The following is a 21935-nucleotide window of genomic DNA, read 5'->3' as shown; positions in this document are numbered from 1 at the left end:
AAGTTACATTGCAACAATGTAAACTCTAAAAATGGTATGAATTTTAACATTTGCACCAAAAAAAATAAAAAAAAAAAGTTAGTAACGGAGTTTTCATTAGTCTATTAAATTTCGCAAAGTCACTTCTGTTTAAATTTATTTTTTTGAGAAAAATGGAGTTCTGTTTAAATATTTTATCCATTATATATGATGTATATCTATTCTTATCTAGTAACTTGTTTCTTTCAAAAAAATTATGTAAACTAAATTTGTGAGATTGATGTATAATTAATAAATTAGCATTTAAAATCCTATAATTAAACAAGGGTTAATTTGCTAACTAACTAATTTTGAAAGTAATATTACGAATATAAATATGATTTTGACATTATTATGTGAATAACTCTTTGTTCCATTTTCTGCCGGTTTTAACTTTTATACGTAAAAGGTATTCGATAAAAGAAGAAAGGTGGTGATGTTGACAAATGTAATACATGTGGCCAGGAAAAAAACATATTGTACTATACAAAAATTTCTTCTAACTGAATATAGTACATTCTGCTAATCGTGATTTTTGTTTTATTCATATAACACAACGGCGAATCAAATTATGCATATAACACGATAACACTCAATTAATTACAACATACAAACAGAAAGAGACAACGATAAACAGTGAAATAAATATGGAGGATAAGTGAACATTTTCTTTTTTATATACGATACATAGTATAAATCATCTTCAAATAGTACATAATAGAGGACCCATTCCATTCACATATATAAGCTAATAAAGTTGATCATCATATAAAAATAGTATACATCTAATAAATGAACTGATGATAAATAGTATAGAAACTCTATATATAGTATAATTGTAAATATCATCCCCAACTATATTCCACCCCTAAATACTAAACCCTAAATCCTAATCAATAGATCCTAAATTCTAATATAAAAAATAATATATACTTATAATATTTTTTAAACATAAAATAGAAAGAACAACAATGTAGCAAGCGGAACAACGATGGAGAATAAGATTGTATTTCAACAATGTAGCAAGCGGAACAACGATGGAGAATAAGATTTTATTTTTCCTATAAAATACATAGCATAAACTCTCTACAAATAATATATCATAGATGTTCTATTCCATTTACATACTCAAAGTTAAGGATAAATATCATATAAAAATAGTATGGAACTGAATGTGAATTAATAGATAAATAATATAATCATAAACCTCCCTCAAACCCCCATCTCAACCCTTAAATACTAAACTTTAAACACAAATATAAAATACAGTACTTATAATATTTAAAATCAAATTAAAATCTAAAAACAATATATAAAATTTTTGTAAATAAACTATACAATATTAAAAGGCTTGTTAATACTATACTATATATGCTTATCATATAGTATAAGCCTAAAATTTACGGTGATAACACAATTTTCCTTTCTGTCCTTGATACCAACGTAGTTTCTGAGTCATATTGGGAAAAAAATTGTGGTGAAACAAGAAATCAATAAAAAAATAAAAATATCACTAACGAAGAAAAGCAACAATAGAGAAGATCAAAAGTGATGATACCAAAATTTGATGATAGACAATAAGGAGAAACACAAAATAGTGATTAAGGTGGATTCATCAGAAATGAAGTGATTTGTTTTCAATAATGTAACATTGGTGATGAAATGAAAAAAAAAAACACAAAAAGATAAAAGAACAGAATAGAAAGAAGAGATGCAACCGGTAGAAAAATAAAGAAAAAGGATAGAATCGACATTATTATAGAATATACAAATAATATCAGTTTGACTTTCTTAGTTAGTTTGGGAATTATAATTTTTTTGAACGTCAAAGGGTACAATTTACCATTAAAAAAATATTATGTATATTGGCTTGTAAGATCTTCGAATATCCATGCAAGTTTTCTCTTTCTATAATAAAATATTTTAGTTTATATAACAAATTTATCGATAATTTAATGTAATTTAGTGTTATATATTATATAGCTTTATAATACCTATTTTTATGTGGCTTATATATTATTACTATAAATTTTGTATTTTTTTACAAAAATTATTTTGAAAGCATTATTACGTATATTTTACATAATTTTTCTAAACTTAAAATTTATATGGAAGCAAATTAAATTGGACCTATATAGTAGAGATTTTTTTTTTCGAGATACTGTCAAAACAATAAAAATGTTTTTCTTTAAACTATGATACACTGCACATCAAAATAATTTTGTAATAAAGATGAGAATAAATTCATTATAATAATTTCAAGTAAAGATGAGAAATTACTTGAAATACAGTAAGTTGGATAAAAAATATTTTTATTTAAAATAGAAATTAATCTCTCTAACCAAAAAATATTTTTTAAAATCTTTGTAAAATGTATCTTTTGAAATTAATAAGTTTAAATTGTTATTATCATTAAAATATAATTAACATATTTTCAATAATTTTAGTTTTATTATAATTATATATTGATGGAATAATATATTTTTATGCAGATCTAATAATATTTTGATGGAACAAAAAGAGAATTAAATATGTTGTTATGATTTTACTATAAAAATACAAAAAAATAATAATGTAACCAACGTTCTAGAGGATGATTCATTTTAAAAAAATATCACACATGAAAAAGATCATAACTTCTATTTTAATAATATAAATATAGAGTTAATAAATTGTTTATCCGGAAAAAGATCATATACTTGAACAAAAGATTTTGTTAACCTATACTAATTTTTGTTATGTATCAAAGTAGACCAAGAAACAGGCCCCACTCTATACAAAATGTAGAACAGTTTTGTAACGCAACGCCCATCAAACTTTGGAGCCCATTATTCCCCTTTTTTCATTTTATGTAATATAGAAATGTTGACATATTCCACTTTCTCAAATGTATGAAACATGCAAATTCCCTATATTTATTACTTGTTCAAGACTCTTGTCGTACTATTATTACTTGGACAATGAGCAACGGCAGATTAATAAAAAAAAACCTCTTCTCGCCTGCAAAAGCCGTGCAACACATCGTTTTGTCTTCTTTCCATTATGCGGACCTACCTTATATCATCCAACGGTTCTTATCAAAACAATCCAACGTCTCTCCTTCACCCTCTTCCTCTTTATATATTATCAAACCGAACCACCCACTTCATCATCATCGTCCACTTAAAACCCTCGAACTCATCGCCTATCATCTCCAGATCTCTACTCAACCATGGCCACTATCACCGCTGTTAAAGCTAGGCAGATCTTCGACAGCCGTGGCAATCCCACCGTCGAGGTTCGTTTCTTCTCTCACTCGCGATGCTTATTTTGAGCTTAGGGGGAATGAGATTGTGATTTTGGAGACGATGATTAGTCATCCATCATGTTTATATGATTCTTGAGACGGATCTGTGTTCATTTGGTTAAATTCGGTTATCATATGGTTGAATTCGGTTATCGTTTGGTTAAAGTCGGTTATCTTATGGTTTATACGGGATTCTTATGGTTAAATGAGGCTATCTTATGGTTAAATGAGGCTATCTTATGGTTAATTCGGTTGTCTTATGGTTTAATTCGGTTATGTTATGATTAAATTCGGTTTTATTTTGCTGGTTTAACTCAATTGATTTTGTATAGTTTGTTATATATGGTTTTATATAATGTACAATGGACACTTATTCAAGTTAGGATATATTTTAATACATAGAGAAGAAGCTGATGGTTACAGGTATTGGTCTGATAATGGTTTAGGTCGATGTACACACATCAAGTGGTGTTAAGGTTACAGCAGCGGTTCCGAGTGGAGCTTCCACCGGTATCTACGAGGCTCTTGAGCTTAGGGATGGTGGATCAGACTACCTTGGAAAGGGTGTCTCTAAGGTGAGACTTTGAGACTGTTGTCTTTTTTTTTTTGTTGAAGAAGTGTTTTCTTTTTGTCTGATTTTTTCTTTGTTGATGTCTATAGGCTGTTGGCAATGTGAACTCCATCATCGGCCCAGCTTTGATTGGAAAAGTGAGTCTTTTCTCCTTAATTTATTTCTAGTGCTTTGGATTGTATCTAAAAGGTGTTATTTTCTGATATTCATTTTTTTTTTAATTGTTTCTTGTAGGACCCAACTCAGCAGACTGCTATTGACAACTTCATGGTCCATGAACTTGATGGAACCCAGAACGAATGGGGATGGTGCAAGCAAAAGGTGATTCAAAGGGAAACTCATGTTTTGTGTTTCATTTTAAGATTGAAGGAGGAATCTGACCATCTTGTTTCTTCTTTTTTTTGTGTGTGCACAGCTTGGAGCCAATGCTATTCTTGCTGTATCTCTAGCTGTCTGCAAAGCTGGGGCTGTTGTCAGTGGCATTCCTCTCTACAAGGTAGGATGACTCTTGTGTGTCTAACTTGGTTTTTTCTGGTACTAGATGTTCTAAGCTTTTCCATTGTTGTATTTGGATGCAGCACATTGCCAATCTTGCTGGTAACCCTAAGATTGTGCTACCAGTTCCTGCGTTCAACGTTATCAATGGTGGATCCCATGCCGGAAACAAGCTCGCCATGCAGGAGTTTATGATCCTCCCTGTTGGAGCTTCTTCTTTCAAAGAAGCCATGAAAATGGGTGTTGAAGTTTACCACAACTTGAAGGTAACCTCTAGTACCCTCATTAAAGATGCAAATTTTATGTGGGCTAACATGTTTTCGTATGTTTTTTCAGTCTGTGATTAAGAAGAAGTATGGACAGGATGCCACCAACGTCGGTGATGAAGGGGGCTTTGCACCAAACATTCAAGAAAACAAGGAAGGTCTTGAACTGCTTAAGACTGCTATCGAGAAGGCTGGATACACTGGCAAGGTTGTCATTGGGATGGATGTTGCCGCTTCTGAGTTCTACTCATCTGACAAGACTTACGACTTGAACTTCAAAGAAGAGGTGGAACTTCCCTTAATTTCCTTTTGCTAAATTGATTAAAAAAACTCAAGAACTATGCTCATGCTATGTTTGTTTCTCTGCAGAACAACAATGGTTCTCAGAAGATTTCTGGAGATGCTCTCAAGGACCTGTACAAGTCCTTCGTTGCTGAGTACCCAATTGTGTCCATTGAGGACCCATTTGACCAAGATGACTGGGAGCACTATGCTAAGATGACCGCCGAGTGTGGAGACAATGTTCAGATTGTCGGTGATGATTTGTTGGTCACCAACCCCAAGGTTTGTAACTTAACCAGATGTTCTTACCACTTTCTCTATCTCTATCTATATTGCTTATCTTTGTTTATACTCGTTCTTCTTGCAGAGAGTTGCCAAGGCAATCGCAGAAAAGTCTTGCAATGCTCTTCTCTTGAAGGTTAATCAAATCGGGTCAGTAACAGAGAGTATTGAGGCAGTGAAGATGTCAAAGAGAGCAGGATGGGGAGTGATGGCTAGCCACCGAAGTGGTGAAACCGAGGACACCTTCATCGCTGACTTATCCGTTGGCTTGTCTACTGTAAGTTTTAAACCATTCAAATGCCAAGTAACACACTACCTTGTTGTCTGATTCTCATTTTGATTTCTCTCTCTCTCTTGACAGGGACAAATCAAGACTGGAGCTCCTTGCAGATCCGAGCGTCTTGCCAAGTACAACCAGGTTAGACATGATCTGTGTGTTTTTAACAACAATCAAGAGCACAGTAGCTTTTCATTGACTAATCTGTTTGGTTGATTGTTGTAATCATGACCAGCTTTTGCGTATTGAGGAGGAGTTGGGATCAGAGGCAGTTTACGCTGGAGCCAACTTCCGCAAGCCTGTGGAGCCCTACTAGAAGAAGTACAAGCTTTTTTGAAGCAAAGTGGTCTTTTGTGACGCGAAGAGGATGAGAGTTGTTTTGGTCATTTTGCTTAAATAAAACACTACGCTTCTGTTTTTTCTGTGTTTATGATTTGAACCCTTATTTTTGTAAGAGAAACCTGAGATAGCTTTGTCTTTATAGACAACAGCAGCGTTCTTTTATAATATAATTTCGGCTTTACTCAATTTCTCGTGTGATTCTTATGAATCACATGGTCTGTCTTCTAACTGGTTACATGTGCTTCAGCTTGTTTCAAGCACCTGTAGTATAAATGGATTCTTTAGAGTTATAAACTTTATATAATTGTTATTTCTAAGGTCTAACGCACAGTGCAAGAAAAGAAAATGTTTGCGTTAGATATTTTCTTTTCTATTAACTAGAGTTCAAGTGTGTTACAAACTGTCTAGACACTGGTAGCAACTTGAATCGAAGATCTTAAATTGTAACCAGAATCGTATGTCTTCTCTGTTTTATCGTTCACTTTAGCGTTGAAAACTTGAAACAAAGTTTTGTTTGGATAAAAAAGTAAGCAACTGAGGAATGGTTTGAGTATTGGCTGTGGGATAAAATCTAAACTTTCTTTATTAATGACATATTCCTTTGTTTCAACAAAAGCAGGTTTGCCCGAGTGGTTAAGGGGGAAGACTTAAGTTCTTCTGCACATAAGTGCGCGTGGGTTCGAACCCCACAGCCTGCATTTATTTTGATTTACATTCATATGCAACATAGTTGATAGTTGTTCCAGTTCGTTTGTTATAATTTTATTTTTCTTTTCAAGCTATATAAATTTAAGGGAAACCGTGATATAATCTTTATTTTTCTTTTGCACGGGTCAAAATCTAGTTTTAGAGATATCTATATGTGGAAGCGTGTAAACCAAATCTTAGTTTAGCGATGAATATGATCTGATGCGATTTACATTCGTGTGATTAATAGTCTCTTTGATGACCTTCCACATCTCTGCACCTCCTGTGCTGTTCGCCTTAAACAAAAGGAAGAATTTGATAGACACATGGAGATGCACGATAAGAAGCTTGAGTTAAGTGGCACAAAAAGTAAATGTAAAGATTGGTTTCCAAAGGCTGAGGACTGGATAGCAGCAAAGCCTGGAGACCTAGAACCTGTTTACTGAATATGAGGAAGTTCTGAGTGAACCCGAGAGTGTTGTTGAAGATGGTCCATCCGTAGATGCTGATGAGAACCAGTGCGCATGTATATTATGTGGAGAGATGTTTGAGGACTATTTCAGGCAAGAAGTGGCTCAATGGATGTTCAAGGGAGCTTCTTACCTTACCATTGCTTACAGATTGTTTGTCTAATAGTTCTTTGCTGACCCTGGAAATTGGGAGAGCAATCAAACAGGTAACTTAGTTCTATCTCAAACTCCATTCTATAATTCAGCATAAATCCACCTTTACGTTTTCCTTACTCGTTTGGTTCCATTCTTCTAGGAAATGGTTTGAGTAACCTCCATATGAAGGCCAATAAACCTATCCTGGAGGAAGCGGTAGCATCACAGGGGAACGGGTTTGTGAGTTCTCATGATTATACTAGTTTTGTAGAAAAGTGTCAAGCTTCGAGTTAGAGAAAAAAAGATGTGCAGTATTTTTTTTAAAAAGTTCTCATGTATGCTTTGTCTCTCTCTTTTTTTTTTCATTCTATACGAAATACAAAATAGCAAAGAAGCCTTCCCGGTAATGCACATTCCACATTATATGCCTTTCTTTCATGTGTCGCAAAAGAATATGCGGGCAATCGGATTTCTTATGAACATAGATTTGCCAGGTTACGTATCATGGGCATCTGAAGCAACCCATGAGGCCAAATATGTAGTACCTTGGCAATGATTTTATTATCATATTTCATTTTGGAGTGTAGTTGTAGTTAGAAGTTGCCTTCATGACAACCATTTGCTTGCTTGTAGAGTGGATGGGGAAAGAGGAAATTAAAATCAAACATTTAATTTGAGAAAGAGAGAAATGCAAAAGGTGTGAGAGTTAAATTGAGTGTGTGGAGTGTTGTTATAGGGCTGTGTATGTAGGTGGGGGTGAGAGCTAAAAAGAAGAGAGCGGAGCTCATTTCCTTCCTTTCGGGAAACCCACACCAATGTTCACGTGAATGAGAGCTGGTCAACATTTAATGTTGAATCGGATAGGCTTCCTTTTCAATTTCATTGAGGATAAGCTAAGGGTTTTGATTATTCGCAAATTTAACTAGTCATTGCTTAATCAGATAGGTCCAGTGATGCAAGTCTTCACCTCCCGTGTGTGTTCGTTTTTGTAAGATTTGCATAATTGTCATACTTTAGAAGACGTCACTTGGTAATATGTTTCTTAGATTTACGAATTTAAAAGACCAAACACACACGTCTTATTACAACAACTAACCTGTATAATTCCAGGTCAAACCATTATTCAATTTGTTTTTCTTGCAACAAGCTATTTATTAATTTATCATTTTGGCGGCAACTATAAATTAACTTGTTTATGTGGATTAATAACTAAATAAATGTAGACTGAAAAAGAGCTATCAATGGTCCGTTCGTTGAGTTTTCATAAAGACGTCTATATAACGACCCAAGAGAATTTTTTTTCTTTTACAATATGGATTTTTATAAATAAACTGAACTGAAATAGAGAAAGCTGTTTTTAGTATATCATTATGGTTGGAGGCTTGGAGCCGTGATTAGTAATTTTTAGGTTCATACTTCAAACAATCAAATGTGTGTAGAAAATGCATACTCAAGGACTTGGAATATAAATATATGAAAAAATCTTCTTCTTTTATTTTATCAAAAAGATGAAAAAATATCTTAACAATAATATATACCATTCAAATCAATCTCTGTTGTTGGATTATACATGTTGATAAAATCAGGAATATCTTTTTTGATCAAAAAATTCAGGAATGGCTAAAATTTATTAAATTATTACATGCTGATAATGCAAGGAACATGGTTTCAAAACTATATAATTATACCTCTTGATCTCTTGTCGTTGGCTTATTTTTTTCAATCCCATATGGCCATATCTAACTTACATTTAATGATTCGATTTCTTTAAATTTCATCAACTAAAGTTTTAAAATAAAATTAATATTTTACAGACCGGATGAAACTCAAAAAGTCAGAGGGCAGAGACATGGACATCTTCACATGCCCGAATGAACACACATCCAAGACAACAAGAATAATTCATCTCTGTCTTTCTTCCTCCATATCTTCTCTGCAACTCTTCCGTACCAAATCTTATTAAAACTTCCTCAGTTTTTATTTATTTTTACATTTCTCCCGGAAAAATAACCTCTCTTTTAAAAGTTCCATTCACTCTGTCAAGTCTATGTTCTTCCACGTCGTCTCTAATCTCTAAAAGACAGAATCTGTAAACTCCACCAAAACTTTATCTTCTTTTCAAAACTTTGTCTCCCTCCTCAAGCTATTTCTTATCTCTCTTTAATCACACGTATAGCATCCATAACCCTTTTCAAAATCTTTCCTTAAAGTTTCCATCTTTCCAACTTTCTCAGAAAAATAGCTTTCATTTTCTTTCTCATCATCATGAGAGGTCTCGCGGCTTGTTACAGCGAACACGCCATTAAAGTATCAGACACGTACTGTTCAGGTCCTTCAAACCATACCTACATCTCTCCGACATTACCTCCTTCGATCCCCGACACGGTAACCACCACTTATACATCCTCCTCCGACAAACCCGTCTCTGTTTCGCTCACCTGGTCGGATAATCTCACCGTCGTTATCTCAACAACGCCGGCGAAGTCTTACTCCGTTTCGCTAAAGAAACCAAAAGGGTCGAGAAAGCTGACTTCTTCCTCCGGCTCACTCAACGCTGAGATCCTCTGGGATCTAACGGAGGCTGAGTACGATAACGGCGGTCCTGAACCGACGAGAGGGTTCTCCGTCGCCGTCGTGGTGAATTCCGAGGTTGTCCTCCGAGTCGGCGACGTTGACCGGCGAGACACGTCGTCGTGGAGGGTCTCCAGAACGGAGAGATACTCCGGGAGTTGCTGGCTCTCGACAAAAGCTAAATTCTCCGACGCCGGGAGTAAACACGAGATTCAGATACAATGCGGCGGCGGAGGAGGAGGTGGTGGTGGTGGCGGTGGGGGTGGAGAGGAAGGGTATTTATGGAAACTAAAAAGTCCTGAAACGATGTCGGTTTGGGTGGATAAGAGGAAAGTGTTTCAGGTGAAGAAGCTCAAGTGGAACTTCAGAGGGAACCAAACGATGTTCTTCGATGGTATGCTTATCGATATGATGTGGGACTTGCACGACTGGTTCTTCAAAGAAACGGCGTCGTCTTCTTCGACTGGTTCTAAAACGACGTCGTCTTCGTCCTCTTCTTCCTCCTCGTCTTCTCCTCCGTGTGCTGTGTTTATGTTCAGGAGGAGGAGTGGATTGGATAGCAGATTGTGGCTAGAGGAAGATGAAGAAGAGAACAAGAAGATTGGGTTAAGAGAAGCCAAACATTCGTTTTCTCTTGTCATTTGTGTTTCTAAAAAGTAAAAAAAAAAAATTACTGATGCATTGATTTTTTAACCCTTTGTTATATGGATGGTTTTGACGTTTACATAACTCTTCGTTGTCTGATTTTAATATATAAAGTTTTCATGATATTTGAAGTAGATGTTCTTGTTTAACATCTGCATTGACTCTCAATTGTTAATATAAGATCATATGGTCTGAAATTATCAAAAACTTACACGTTTAGATCATCCGACTCTTAATCTATAATTGTTTCAAGTTCTATAAATCTCTGGAACAACCCTGTGTAGAACTATTGATAAATTGAGCTATTGATAATGATCAAAATTATCTTTTTAATGGTTAAAAACTTATTGAAAGATTCACCAATGGTGATACTCTTTCTTATCATCAAACGCCATGTATTATTTATTTTCAAGTTTCGATGAGAGTATGATTCCAAAATTTTGAACAGTAAATTTAATCATGGATCACGTGTCTTTAGACCCGGTTTAAAACCAACTATCATTTGTCTGTTTTTTACTAGTCGTGTGGTTTCTGTTTGACGTGAAACACCAGATAATTCACCTACCTTTCGTCCGTCGTGTACACTTTTAATTTTGACCATTTGCTTTCTCGCATGCATGTCCAAAGGTACGAAGATAAGCATAAAGACCCTTTTTCAATTAAGATCCAAGTCGAAAGCCAGCTCCTAGCTCCTGTGACGAACAAAAAATCAACCAAGTGACAACCCCACAAGTTTATGAGCGCTAGGAACTCCCTCACAAAGTCACAAGTTCACTTTGAATGCAGCATGTAGATCCCACCCCAAAAATGATAAATCCTCTCCAGACAGCTATTAGATTTAAGTCCTCATTTTTTTTTACGTTGTCTGTGTTTATTTGGGGAAGTTTCACGAGGACTCATCTGTCATGAATTTTCCATTTTTTTTCACGGGATTTATGTAACAATCCTCTTCTCTTTTCTTTATTAAAAGAAAGAAAAAAGGAGAAAGGAACTATCTACTTAAAGAATTGTCACAATCTATGGCTGGGTTTGATAGCGTGGAAGTTTGCCTTCACTATCACGTAATCAAAACTGAATTTATATTCTAAACCGTACGTGGTAGACGAATTATGCCTCAAATAAATGTATGTAACCTTATTTATCAGCCTAAAAAGGCAGATATGAAAAATGTAAAGAAGAAAGAGTCCAAAAGAATTTGATGATTCTTAAAAGTACCACTCAAAAATAATGTGATGAGTCGCAGTTTTTCTTTCAATGGACTACTCATTAGTCTCACATAACTATCAGATCTAATTTCTGTTCCAAGATCTCAAAGTCAAATTTTGCAAATGTTCACTGTTTTCTAGAAATTTTCATCTGACTAAAACTAGATTAAAAAATGTAAATACTGATCGGCAATTATTAGGTAGGGTGATTAAAGAGACTGTTATGGAACTCCAGAGATTAGAAGAGGTTGACGAAAATTGTTGGGCTTACAACTTTGGAGCCCAAACTGCAATATGTTTGCTACAGGCCTACAAGTAGCCGACATGTTAAGACTTGCTACACAACACGCTTACCTGTCATGCTTTACACATTTCAATGCAATAAGAAATTCACTCTTTCTATTGGAATTAAAATTTTCCTCAGTAATCTACTTTTTATTGATCTGTTAAGAAGATCCAATACATTTAAAATGTGTACACTAATTCAAGAAAAAATATCCGAACTTCTACCGAAATTGTATAGTAGAAGTTGTACTATCATTATATTGAGCTACTTGCAAACTTGTCGGAGTCCTTTGACATTGCCACTATTTTTATGCCGAAAGGATTTACCGACTGCTTCCAGAATACACGCTTCCTTTAAGAGTATATATAGCATGAGACTAAGATCAAAAGAAAAGGTTTACAAAACAATTTGACTTTGTTGAACAAACATTAAGTTAGTCCTCGATCATTCCATTTACAAAGTAGTATAATCATTCCCAATGTTTTCAACAAAATATTATAGCTAGAGAACATATTTAGACACCATATAATTCACTTAGAAGATGTCTATACATGCAGGGGCGAATCTAGAAGTCTTTTCAACTGGGTGCATCACTAGTAATAAAAATTAAATATACATGAAAGAGGAATTGAACCAGTGATATTATGGGTGCACCATGCTTAGTTTTACTATCTGAGCCACTGAAAATTTACTGTTTTTACATGTAAAATGTTTGACATCAAATTCTCTGTATTTTTTTATCTGCATGCCATTGAAGCCTTAATAGGTGAAATTTTTAATATATATATATATATATATATGTGGAGCTGATGCGGACATATCCCACGGTATATCGAGACGTGAAATTGATTTCTTACCCTAATGGATTTGACAAGCTTTGTTGAGATTAATAAAGAAAGTCTATTACAATATAATAATGTCTAGTGGATCGGAGTGATAAAGCCTTAATTAAATAAATTGACCTAAAAAGCGATGCACTCACTAATTGTTTCTTAGCATTTCTAAAACACTCTTAAGATGTGATTACTATATAAGTATTCCTCCCCAAGTCAACTATATATTCATTTCTATTCTGGAATAACCATTCACCCCCAAAGTACGCAATATATATTATATATTTATAGGGTGAATAACATATTATATATATGTGTGTGAGTAATTCTGCCACATTGAAGCGTCATTTACCTAGTTTTATTTCAAGCAAAAGTAAGTAGTCCAACTTCTAATTAAAGTGTTTATAAAATAAAGTGATGTCAAGATCATGAATGACATTTATATATATTATGTATTAATTCATGAACCTGAGATAACGAAAACTACCACTTTCAATAGAAACGGGCATATATACACTGCGACTTATTTGACCACCACCTAAAAACGCGATTTTACAACCAGAGAAGCAATTAAAAGTATGTCTTTACAGCTTTAACTTCATCATCAAAGAGCTGTGATCACTCCCTTCCAAACCCTAATCTCTTCATCCATAACTGGTTTGCACTTGGTTCACTCTCTTCTCTTCACTACTTCACTCTACAACTAACTTAACTCCCCCCATAAAATGGCTTCGATCTCATCCTCTCCTTCATCAAACTCACACACATCTCTCCTCAAACCTCTAATTCTCATTATCAATATATATGCCAGGAACCTCCAAAGAAAATGGTGGCCGCCACCCTTTGTACAAGGGAGTGAGACAACGAAAGAACTCAGACAAATGGGTGTCCGAGATACGTGAGCCGAGAACACCTAACCGTATCTGGTTAGGAACATTCTCGACCCCGGAGATGGCGGCAATAGCCTATGATGTGGCTGCTCTAGCACTCAAAGGAACTCAAACTGAACTCAACTTTCCAAACTCAGCTTCATCTTTCCCTGTCCCAGCCACCATGTCTCCACGAGACATCCAAGCCGCAGCCGCTTCAGCCGCCGCTGCTTTTGGTGCTGCTAGGGATGCCATTGTCATGACCAATAACAACAGCGCAACAAGCAGTGTGGAACGGAGTAACGTGATGATGATGAATGGTAGTTATGAGGATACATATGGATTCATGGACGAGGATTTCATATTTGACATGCCTAATATGCTCATGAACATGGCTGAAGGAATGCTTCTCAGCCCGCCTCGTCAACCTACCTTTGATGCTGCTTCCGACGGTTATGGTTACACAGGGGCAGACGATTACTTGTGGAGTTTTCCTTGATAACTAAACTAATCAACCATATTATATATATATATATATAAGTATGTGAGTGTGTACTGTTTATATATATTATCTATATGTATGTACGAAATAAGGAAACAGTGTCTAGTGATGCATTGCATTGCATGCACGGTTAGGCCCCGTTAAGACGGTCAGATAAGGTCGTACTGTATTAAAGTTTTTGCCTTAAGATTATTGTCTTACAATCTAGTCATGATGTAAATTAATTCCAAATGTTATCGCAGTCAATGCCTTGAGCGATACTACTTTGTTTAGTTTACAGATGGATAATTTTTTCATAAGGCTTGGCATCAAACAGTTGTTGATATAACTGATGTTTGTAATATATACTTCCTATAATCCAAAGCTAATTTCACAGAAGTATGAAAACAATTTGCACCGTAACCCATTTCGAGTGTGCTTGTGAAAGTGAATGTAAAAAAAAAAATCACGTAATGGTCACCAATGCTATGGAATGATTCTAGTTGCAACATATATTAATGGACCACCACATCATATCTCTTCATGGTAATTCAAATTTCGATATAGTTTGAATTTTGGCCTAGAAAATTTTGATGAAAATATAATTTTTTGAACCGTATTATTATTTATTTTTGTTACCTAAGTAACTTGGAGAATGAACTTGAGCATTGCATATATATATTATATATATAGCCCTAGCAAACAGATAAAGAAAATATTTGCAAATAACTCGAGGTCGACGATACATAGATAGTTAGAAGAATGAAAAGATGCTAAATGGGTTTGGTGAGGATAGCACACAAGTTGATTGTGGATAGGAGTCATAATCGAATCATAACCTTGCTGATTTTTTATATGTAGTTTTCTTTCTACATTAATTAATGCTTTTATTAAAAGTCTTTTCGAGACATAGATGTGTTAAGTCTAACCTTATATTGACCAGTTAAAATGATCCATTCCACATTTTTATATTTTTTTATTAAATAAAGACTTAGAAACCTTCAATGAAAATATCTAACATGGGTATTTTATAATAAAAAAATTGAAAATAATCAAACCTAAAGAAAAAAAGAAAAGAAGGAAGTTCCAAATTAACAGTTTTGAAGAACTTCGTTGGAAACTCAGGGTACACTTGTCATTTTGTGATTGAAGTAATTATATTTTTTAGATTAAAATTTAGTTAAACAATTAATTTATATTTAAAAATTTAGTTAAAAAATTAATTTATATTAAAATATTAATTTATTTATTTTTGCTTAAGAACTTTTTAAAGTTTTTAACCATTGTGGCTGCTCTTACGTACGTAACATTTTGGTATTTGACCTAATATAAATCTGGAAGACTCCGAAGTAGTAAATTTAATAAAATCGGAAAGCAAACGGAAATACTTTAGTTATTCTACCAAAAGAGTTGATAACATTTTATTAGTTAAGTACTACTTTTTTTTCTTTTTTTTTGCATACTGCTGCTAGAATCGAATTCCTAAAGTTTTGAATTTGTTTTCGTGCACTGGAGAAGCTTGTCAACTACACAAAACAAAAAAATTGCTAAAACAAAAATAACTTCTTTAACTTAACACTTGACAAAATTATAACACTTTTATATGTATGGAAGAAATTGATGCATACACATTACACATGCACATGTACGAAAGGTCTAAATATATTTCAACTATATGGGCCTTTTGAAATTTAATAGCAATCCAAGTAGCCCACAAGAAAAATGATGAGCAATGGATATTTAAGTCTTGTTGGTTGGAGATGAATGAATGAATTCAAAGGTTGGTACTTCTTTTACTTCTTCTGTTCATTAGCTTCTCCTCCCACCAAGATGTTAACCGTACGTACTTTGAACCTCTGAAGCTTTACGATGGCCTCCTCGACTAGACTGCCCTCTCGAGAGCGCGTCATGTGATTATTAACGCGCATGTCAACCTTAGAACGCTCGTGATCTTGAATCATCCCTTGAATCTCTTCACGACAACTTGTCTGGTCTGTAGGATTAGAGAACGGTGTTTTGTTGCTTATTAATACGCTCGTGAAAATAGAAAATGTGACAAATAACAATTTTGAAAGCAGTAGAAGGGAAATGTCAAAATTAATCGGTGTTTTATTCAGGAATTGATATGTGTATACCGTTTGTAAGGCTCAAGGCATGATTTAAATAAGGAAGAATACGGATAAATCGACCGAGTCTTCTTCCACAGACTTAGCAAAAAACAAAGGAAATATCAAACATAGATACTAATTCGAGACGTTGAACTTTGTAAATAAGAAAATGTTTTGACTACCAAATAAAAAATAAAATTAAGTTTTCCCAAGAAAACATTCATTGAAAGATTTGTACAAGAGAATATACATATGGTTGACCAAGAATATTAACATTGTGACACTTTTTGGAAGCGTTCTAAGCAACAAGAAATGAAGAAAATCTAGGACACTAGCGTTATGGATGTTAATATAGGTTAACCAAGTCAAAGATATCTAGAAATCTAGTAACTTTCCTTTCTCTAATAAAATTCATTATTCGTTCATGAAGGAGGAGACAAGTTCGTGGGAAAATTCATCAATCAAGAAGATGAAGATAGAGAGCTCGATTTCCGACACAGCCTCCTCCACTTCTCCACCGTGTCTTGTCCATTCTCCGGCCTCCCCTCTTATATCTTTCTGCACCACCGCCTCCGCGGCTTCCTCCGCACCCATTCCTAGCCTCCATGCATTCATCATCCTCCACTTCTTCGTCCTCTCCTCTTCCACCCATCCGCTCTCTCGTGCCATGGCTTCATCCATGTCCTCATATTCTTCAGCCAAATCATAAACCCTCATGTTATCGTCTTCCACGCTCTCCTCATTCTCTTCTTCTTGTTCTTCTGACATCTTCCCTTCGAGGTCTACTGGGTCCATCCCTGCCAACTTCTCGAATCTACAAAGCTTCTTGAGTAGCCGCCGCCTTTTCGTCCCTATTTAGTCAAAACATAAAACGATTTCAAAACCCTTAAAAAGACTCGGGGACCAATTTTAATTTATGTTTCCATTTCCTTTGGCCCATGTGATGTGACGAAAGATTGGTTACTCACGTTGTACAACTTCAAAGCTGCACGAGAGGAGATTGAGATGGTCAGGCACCTCTCGTTGGTGGTGGTCCTCTTCTTTCTCAAGAGGGTCAAGTACAGAAACAGGGCTACATTGTTCCTTGTCTTCCTCTTCTTTATCTTCTTCGTCTTGTCCTCTCACTTTCTCTAAGCTCTCTGTCTCATCGCTATCTTCATCCTGTTACAACTCATTTAAAAACACTTTCTGTTTCACCATTTTTTGTCTCTTACTATATCTGGATTTGGATCAACTAAATTTAGCTATTCAAGTTTATATCCATAAAGGTTGTATTTATCTAGATTCATTACTACTCAATTACTTATTTTAACTTCTTACCATGCATTTTCTTTATACTACTACAACCACAAATATTGAAATAGGGCAACTTTTTAAAATTTTGTGCGACATATATTTCCCTAAAAGGATTGCAACTTTTTACAAAACCTTGATACTGACATTTTCTAAGACTAGCTAACACAAGTTTTGGTTCACATTTAAGACTTAAACCTACTGAATTAAATGGTAGAAAATGTGTTTTGGGTAACTTGCCAGAGAACTAATTGGTTAGAAAACTTTATAGTTGAACTAAGTGAGATGCAACAATCATCATAGTGGGGAAATACAAAATGACATAAACACCCCCACCACATCAAGACTCTGCGACAGGTGAACAATCAAGGACATGGGCATATCAAACAGGCAATTTTCATTATAAAGTGAATGGTAATTTATGACTCATATATGTTAACATATTTACCGTACTCCTGAAGAATTTACATGAATCAGTCATATCAAACAGGCAATTTTCAGCCAGCCATGTGTGTCTCTGCTCTAGTCAGATGTTTTTTCAGTTTTTCTATAGAATGTCTTTAACTTTTTTTTTTCTATCACTGAATGGTAATTTATGACTCATGTATATTAACTACCAGTGGATTTATTTAGGACATAAATGAAACACCTGAAAATTCAAATATAAAGTTGTTAAATATTTCAAACTAAGAAAATATGGCATTTTTTGGAATTTACCACTACATTTACAAATTTGAAATGTTATGGTTTATAATTTTGGATTTTGGATTTTAGATTGTAATTTGGAGTTTATGGTTTAAATTTATGATTATCTTGATAATTGATAATAATTAAGACTATTTTCGTAATTATTTGGAATTTACTATTACACTTATAAATTTGAAATGTTATGGTTTAGGGTTAATAATATTTTAGAGTATAATTTGGATTTTATGGCGTAAGAATTAGGATTATTTGGCAATCTGATATAAAATTAATACTATTTGTTTAACAGTCCTATAAAATTTTCGAACTTTTCCTGTATAACGATGATTAGTTGATAGATTGAGAGAAAACCTCTGTACTACGTCGTGCCGGAGAAGTAGCCGTCGACGTGAACTGTGGAGTCTGTTGACTGGAAGTAGAAGGAGTTGCATGGAGAACGAAATGAAAAGGGCTCTCACAAAAGCACTTATCAGCGTTATCCGAACGCGGTTTTGCTTTACGGTTTGTCAACCGCTTCAAAACGGACCCGAACAACCCAAACGCGTTTCCTCTGTTGTTAGTCTTGTTAGCCTTCTCTGACTGCTGCTTCTGTATCCTCGTCGCCGCTTCTAGTAGAATTGCGGCGGTTCTCGCAGGAATACGAAGGAAAACTTGACCGTCACTAGATTCCTTCTTCGACGGCGACCGGAGTTCAAAGAGAGGAGATTTATTAGTATGATGAGTTGCCAAGAAACAAGAGCTCTCGCCGCATGTGAAGAAACCAGGAGGTAGAACGGCTGCGTTTTGGGGCTTTAGTTTCTTGACACGCAAATCGGAGTAACCCATCTGTGATCGAAGGTCGGCTATGTAATGGTTGAGATGAAAAGGTTCTTGGTCATCTTCAAGAAGCTCACGTAAGTGTTTCTTCTTCTCAGCAGCCATGGAGATAAAATTTAATTTAAACTTTTATTTGTTCTCTCTCTATCTCTACCTATGTGGAATTCAGAATCACGTAATAAAAGGTTATCTTTCTATCAGTGAATGGTGAGGAACAGTTATAGACAAAGGGTATGACATTGGATAAAGAGTCAATGCTTGGATTTGGTTATTTTCTAGCATCTTGAAAAATAAAATAAAGTTTTCTTCTTAATATTTTATCAAAACATCCCAAACCAAACATTGGTTTTATGGTTACAAAAATAATCTGGAAAGAGGAAACTAGATTTAAGCTGGACTAAAAAATTCACATCTAATGTTGTACATTCATAATCGTACGTCGATCCAAATCTTACAGGGAGAATTAAAGTGTATAGTGGAAATATTATTCATCAATATCACATGTGTTATACATAGTTGATAATCATATCTAAATGATCAGAGATTATATGATGATGTATTTGAGATTTGACCAGTGTTAAAAAAAAACTCGATTTAAACCGGTTTTTGGAGAAATCCTAGACCAAAACAAAACGGTTTTGGTTTCTCTTCATATTGAGTTATAATTGACATGTCTTTGTGTAACGGAAGTTGTGTTGTAAAGAAAGTGTAGTTGGCATATTATTTCAGAGTGGGCCTTAAAAAGACTCCTGAAAATTAGAGTTTACGTGTAAGTTTTAAAGAGTATAGTTGTGGACTAATTACATAAACAACCTGGACTGTATTGTGCTCATGCACTCTTTTAATGCAAGAACAAATCAATTTTTCATCATGAAGGAATCAAACTGGGGTCATGATTCATGTAGGTTCGGTCCACCTGTTGTGGGAAGAGGAAAACTGGGATGCTGGGTTTGCTCTTATTTTTGACATGTGTAAGTTGTAGTATCGGTATGGTATGCGAGTCATAGATTCAAAGATTTTTAAAAAGAAGGTTAGGATTGGAAGAAAATCAAAATATTGCGTAACACCACTTAAAATTGTATAGTAACATCCTGAGATTTTACATGTCGATAAGAAAAAGTAATATATAATGACGTTAACTACATTTGAAAGCAGTAAGATATGGTTTTAGTGATAACAATCTGATTGGCACTTAACGGAATTCATAATCTGAATATTAATGATAGGTAACTATAAACAAAAGCACCCAATGTTCTACATTTAACGTTACCGAGCATGGAACGAAATCGATCGTTGATTAATTATTTCTAGAAATATCAAACAACAGTGGTAGGAATGTGAACTTATGAACCACTCGTTAGTGGTCTATTTGTTTCTACTAAATAAGAAGCCACTTTGTTAGTTTAGGCCAGAAATCAATTTTCTTCAAATGCAAAATTATTAATTTCACGTGTGGTTAGACGCTGTAGATCTCTAGTTTCTATATAAATCTTGTTTATCGTCGGTGGGCCGACCCGCAAGAGCAAGACTAGTCGGGTTTTAGTCTGAACATCTTTCTTATTTAGCTTTTTAAAAACTTATGCTAACGATGTTGAAATCAAGAAAAAGATCATACCTATAACCTATAGTATAAGTCAAGACAAATCAGTTATAAGTCGAGACAAATCGACAAATCAGTTCTATCACGACTATAAATTATAAATAGTTCGGATATTGATAGACAAAGAAGATTCTATCGTCCTCACATAATTTTCGAATTTGTTAATTTATTAATTAAGGCAGCTGTTCGCAAAGTACCAATCCAACGATTTATTTGTCCTACGTACACACGTTTACATAATCCTCTGAATAATTTACTCATTAATTATATACACACGAATACACGATGTAATATGATCCTTTTGGTTGAGGTCAAGTGATAGTGGATATGGGAGAAAATGTTAAAACACTTTTTCGGAGATTCGAACTTCCATTCAAATAAAATTACAGACACGTGAGAAGTCTAGTTTTAAAAATTTATGTAATTTATATGCTAGTCCTAGGTGATCTAGTTATTCAATGACATCAATTGAAAAGCATTTTAAACTCGAATTATACAGTTTAGTAGTGTTTAATTTTTTTTTGTAACAGTAGATATATTTTTACGAATTAACAGGATCAACCGTTAGAATAAAATAAATGTAATAGGAGTATACACCAAATTATCTTCTTATTTTGTAACTAACCAAATTATCTTCTCCTTGAAAATTGAAATTATACGAATACTCCTATAACAACTGCATTGGGCATGACAAATAAAGGTCCGCACCATAAATGAGATAGAAAAGTTGTAGGCTTTACAGCTGGGTACTCCCTTTAATTAAATTATCAGCATCTGTGGACTTTAGGTTTATATATATTTTTTTAACTATGGTCCGACCTGAAATTCATGTGGCACTACAGTTTATTTATTGTTCAATTTTGTTGGGACCAATTATTTATTGTTCATTTTTGGGATGCATTTTGAAAATTGATTTAAAGAGAACTTTTTGATTTTTTTTTTGTTATTCGTCCGAACCCAAAGACCCGACTAATCCCAGAGACCAGAAAACGAATCATATAAAATCTTCATATTCTCACATGTATTAGACCTTATTAAGTGATAGATTTTGAGTTTCGTGTGTTTAGCAATTTTCCAAATCCGTCGTACCATCTGATCATACGTCCATGTGGACAGCAAATTGTTGAATCATATATGCAAATATAAAAATATTTTTAATCATAATATATTTCTCACTCTAAAATAAAGTTTAGATAAAATGATCTAATAGTATTTTATTTTTCATTCTATAATAAAATAAAAAATAGATTTACTAATATATAAAGTAACTTGTTTTTTTTGTCATCACTCTATTTTTTTACTATAAAATAGAGTATTATTAGAACAATAATCCACTCTATTATAAAGTTACTCTAATTTAGAAAAAAAATAGTAAGTGATATTACTGTTCACCAATTGAAATTTTTGTGTAT

General features: G+C 34.2%; 4 protein-coding genes and 1 non-coding gene across 5 annotated transcripts; 4 read left to right on the top strand and 1 right to left on the bottom strand.

Moving 5' to 3' along the window:
• Nucleotides 1-2967: 2967 nt before the first annotated feature.
• Nucleotides 2968-6005, top strand: LOC106437895 (bifunctional enolase 2/transcriptional activator-like). The gene is made up of 11 exons (XM_013878904.3): nucleotides 2968-3295; nucleotides 3751-3879; nucleotides 3965-4012; nucleotides 4110-4196; nucleotides 4291-4371; nucleotides 4454-4636; nucleotides 4707-4922; nucleotides 5006-5200; nucleotides 5286-5477; nucleotides 5562-5618; nucleotides 5713-6005. Exons 1-11 carry the CDS (start codon nucleotides 3230-3232, stop codon nucleotides 5791-5793), a joined length of 1335 nt encoding a protein of 444 aa, XP_013734358.1. The 5' UTR covers nucleotides 2968-3229; the 3' UTR covers nucleotides 5794-6005.
• A 429-nt stretch (nucleotides 6006-6434) lies between these two features.
• TRNAL-UAA lies at nucleotides 6435-6517 on the top strand. Its single transcript has one exon. It is a non-coding gene; the product is annotated as a tRNA-Leu (tRNA).
• Nucleotides 6518-8713: 2196 nt separating this feature from the next.
• On the top strand, nucleotides 8714-10461 carry LOC106437896. The gene has a single exon (XM_013878906.3). The coding sequence runs from the start codon at nucleotides 9377-9379 to the stop codon at nucleotides 10340-10342; it is 966 nt and encodes a 321-aa protein (XP_013734360.2). The 5' UTR covers nucleotides 8714-9376; the 3' UTR covers nucleotides 10343-10461.
• Nucleotides 10462-12584: 2123 nt separating this feature from the next.
• Nucleotides 12585-16089, top strand: LOC106352318 (ethylene-responsive transcription factor ERF024-like). The gene has a single exon (XM_048775644.1). The coding sequence runs from the start codon at nucleotides 13456-13458 to the stop codon at nucleotides 14017-14019; it is 564 nt and encodes a 187-aa protein (XP_048631601.1). The 5' UTR covers nucleotides 12585-13455; the 3' UTR covers nucleotides 14020-16089.
• A 394-nt stretch (nucleotides 16090-16483) lies between these two features.
• LOC106352319 lies at nucleotides 16484-20221 on the bottom strand. Its single transcript, XM_013878907.3, has 3 exons — nucleotides 18459-20221; nucleotides 17078-17270; nucleotides 16484-16960 (listed from the first exon to the last, which is right to left on the bottom strand). The coding sequence occupies exons 1-3, from the start codon at nucleotides 19026-19028 to the stop codon at nucleotides 16524-16526; spliced, it is 1200 nt and encodes a 399-aa protein (XP_013734361.2). The 5' UTR covers nucleotides 19029-20221; the 3' UTR covers nucleotides 16484-16523.
• Nucleotides 20222-21935: the final 1714 nt, after the last annotated feature.

The sequence above is a fragment of the Brassica napus genome, chromosome A3 (assembly GCF_020379485.1).
Source record: "Brassica napus cultivar Da-Ae chromosome A3, Da-Ae, whole genome shotgun sequence".
NCBI lineage: Eukaryota > Viridiplantae > Streptophyta > Magnoliopsida > Brassicales > Brassicaceae > Brassica > Brassica napus.
Note: the sequence above shows the minus strand (reverse complement) of the source record. Positions and strands in the feature narration are given on the sequence as shown.